At 34.1% G+C, this 2,263-nt stretch overlaps 1 protein-coding gene across 1 annotated transcript; it reads left to right on the forward strand.

Moving 5' to 3' along the window:
• Positions 1–1,270: 1,270 nt before the first annotated feature.
• Positions 1,271–1,681, forward strand: LOC140452850 (uncharacterized). The gene has a single exon (XM_072547182.1). It carries the CDS (start codon positions 1,271–1,273, stop codon positions 1,679–1,681), a length of 411 nt encoding a protein of 136 aa, XP_072403283.1.
• The last annotated feature ends 582 nt before the right edge of the window (positions 1,682–2,263 follow it).

The raw sequence follows: 2,263 nt of genomic DNA on the forward strand, positions 1-2,263 counted from the left end.
AACAGATTAATATGGTTTTTAGAAAATAATAAATTACTTGCCCCGGAACAAACCGGATTCCGAAAAAGTCGTTCAACACTGGATAACCTTATTAGTTTAGAGTCTGAGATTCATGAAGCAATGGCATGTGGACAAAAATGTATCGCAGTATTTTTTGACATAACAAGAGCATATGATACCGTTTGGCGACATGGTATTATTCAAATACTTAGTCGATGGGGAATAAAATTTAATATAGCACAATTCATAAAAAATTTCTTATCTCATCGAACTTTTAATGTACAAGCTAACGGTACTTTATCTAATACAAAAATTCAAAAAAACGGAATTCCCCAAGGATCTAATTTAAGCGTCTCCCTATTTCTTATTGCAATAAATAATATTATCTCCACTTGTAACTTACCAGTAGAAGCTAGACTCTTTGCAGATGACTTATTCATTTTTGTTAAGGGGATACATGATAAAACCCTTCAGACCCATCTACAGAAAGTGCTATGGAATCTCGAATTATGGACAAATTCCACAGGTCTTCAATTATCAACAACAAAATCAAAGGCTATGCTATTTTCAAAAAAAAGAAGTTATATCACTCCAGAATTAAAACTATTTAATAAAGAACTAAAATATGTTGAGAAAATTAAATGTCTAGGCATGACATTTGACAACAGATTATCCTGGAACCACCACATTCATGATCTAAAAAGTACTTCTCAATCTGCACTTAACATTATAAAAACTGTTGCACACAATACGTGGGAAGCAGATAGTAAAACACTGACCCTTATGTACAAGTCTTTGATCAGGTCCAAACTCGACTACGCTTGTATTATTTATGATTCAGCAAAACCATATATCATAAAACAACTCGATCGAATACAAAATAGTGCTTTGCGAACTATACTAGGTGCTTTTTATATTAGCCCTACTGAAAGTTTACACTGTGAAGCTGGAGAAGTCCCCCTGGAATTCCGAAGAAAACAACTTTCACTAACATATGCGGCATCAATACAGGCAAATCCTATGAATCCTGTTAACCACTTTGTAAATTCAGACCGTTTTAGGAATATCTTTAAAACTCATGCTAGGCTTGACCTTCCTTTTTATGAAAGGGTAAATAGATACCTCAATGAACTTGAATTCAAATTTCAAGATACCTATTGTATACCCGATATTAACACTGTTACCCCTTGGACTGTTCCCATACCATCTATCAATACCAAACTCTCCATATATAAAAAGGCAGATAGCCATCCCAAAGCATGATATCAATATGTCCTCCAAGAGTTCAAGACATACAGTAACCATACGCTTATATATACCGATGCCTCTAAAAATGTTAATGAAACTCCCTAAATTAACATCCATTTACACAGCCGAATTAACCGCTATTCTCAATGCAATAAATTTTGTGGTAGAAAATAGTATCAAAAACCCTGTCATTATTACGGATTTCCTAAGTTCTGTAATTGCCCTAAGTAACTTATATCCTTGTCATCCAAGTCTACTACTTATTAAATCAGCATTAAGCCAACTGCAAACTATGAACATAAATGTCAACTTTGTATGGATTCCTTCCCATATTGGAATTGCTGGTAACGAAGAAGTAGATTCCTTGGCAAAACTAGCAATCTCGAGTCCGGAAGCTGTAGAAATCAGAAGCATTCCACATCTAGATATATAACCTGTAATCAAGAACTTAATAATCAATAATTGGCAGACCAAGTGGAATCAGTCAACATCCAAACTACGAGAAGTAAAACATTCCATATTACCTTGGAAATCAACCCCAAATAAGCGTAAACATCAAACCATCCTATCTTGTCTGAGAATAGGCCACACCGCCATCACCCATAAACATCTGCTGGAGAGTGAATTAAAACCACAGTGCAACGTATGTGATGTTGTGCTCAGTATTCGCCATATTTTACTGGAGTGTCCTTTATATCGCATGGAAAGACTTCGATATAAATTACAAGATATTAAGGCAATTATTGGCAGATATTGCCTTACAGGCAATATTAAGTGACGGAACTGATATGAAAAATTTGATATCATACTTACATTTCATAAATGTACTAAATAAACTGTAAAACTCTAAATTGTACGCTAATGACCCTTTGAGGTTGAGGCATAAATAAATAAAAAAAAATATATTATTTTTATCATGTAGAACCTGTTGTAACTAGAATTGGTCCTCTAATGTTCAGCATGAAGCCGTACAAGCATTTCCATTATATACATAAGTATATTTTATGGCATCCTC

The sequence above is a fragment of the Diabrotica undecimpunctata genome, chromosome 11 (genome assembly GCF_040954645.1).
Source record: "Diabrotica undecimpunctata isolate CICGRU chromosome 11, icDiaUnde3, whole genome shotgun sequence".
Classification (NCBI taxonomy): Eukaryota; Metazoa; Arthropoda; class Insecta; order Coleoptera; family Chrysomelidae; genus Diabrotica; species Diabrotica undecimpunctata.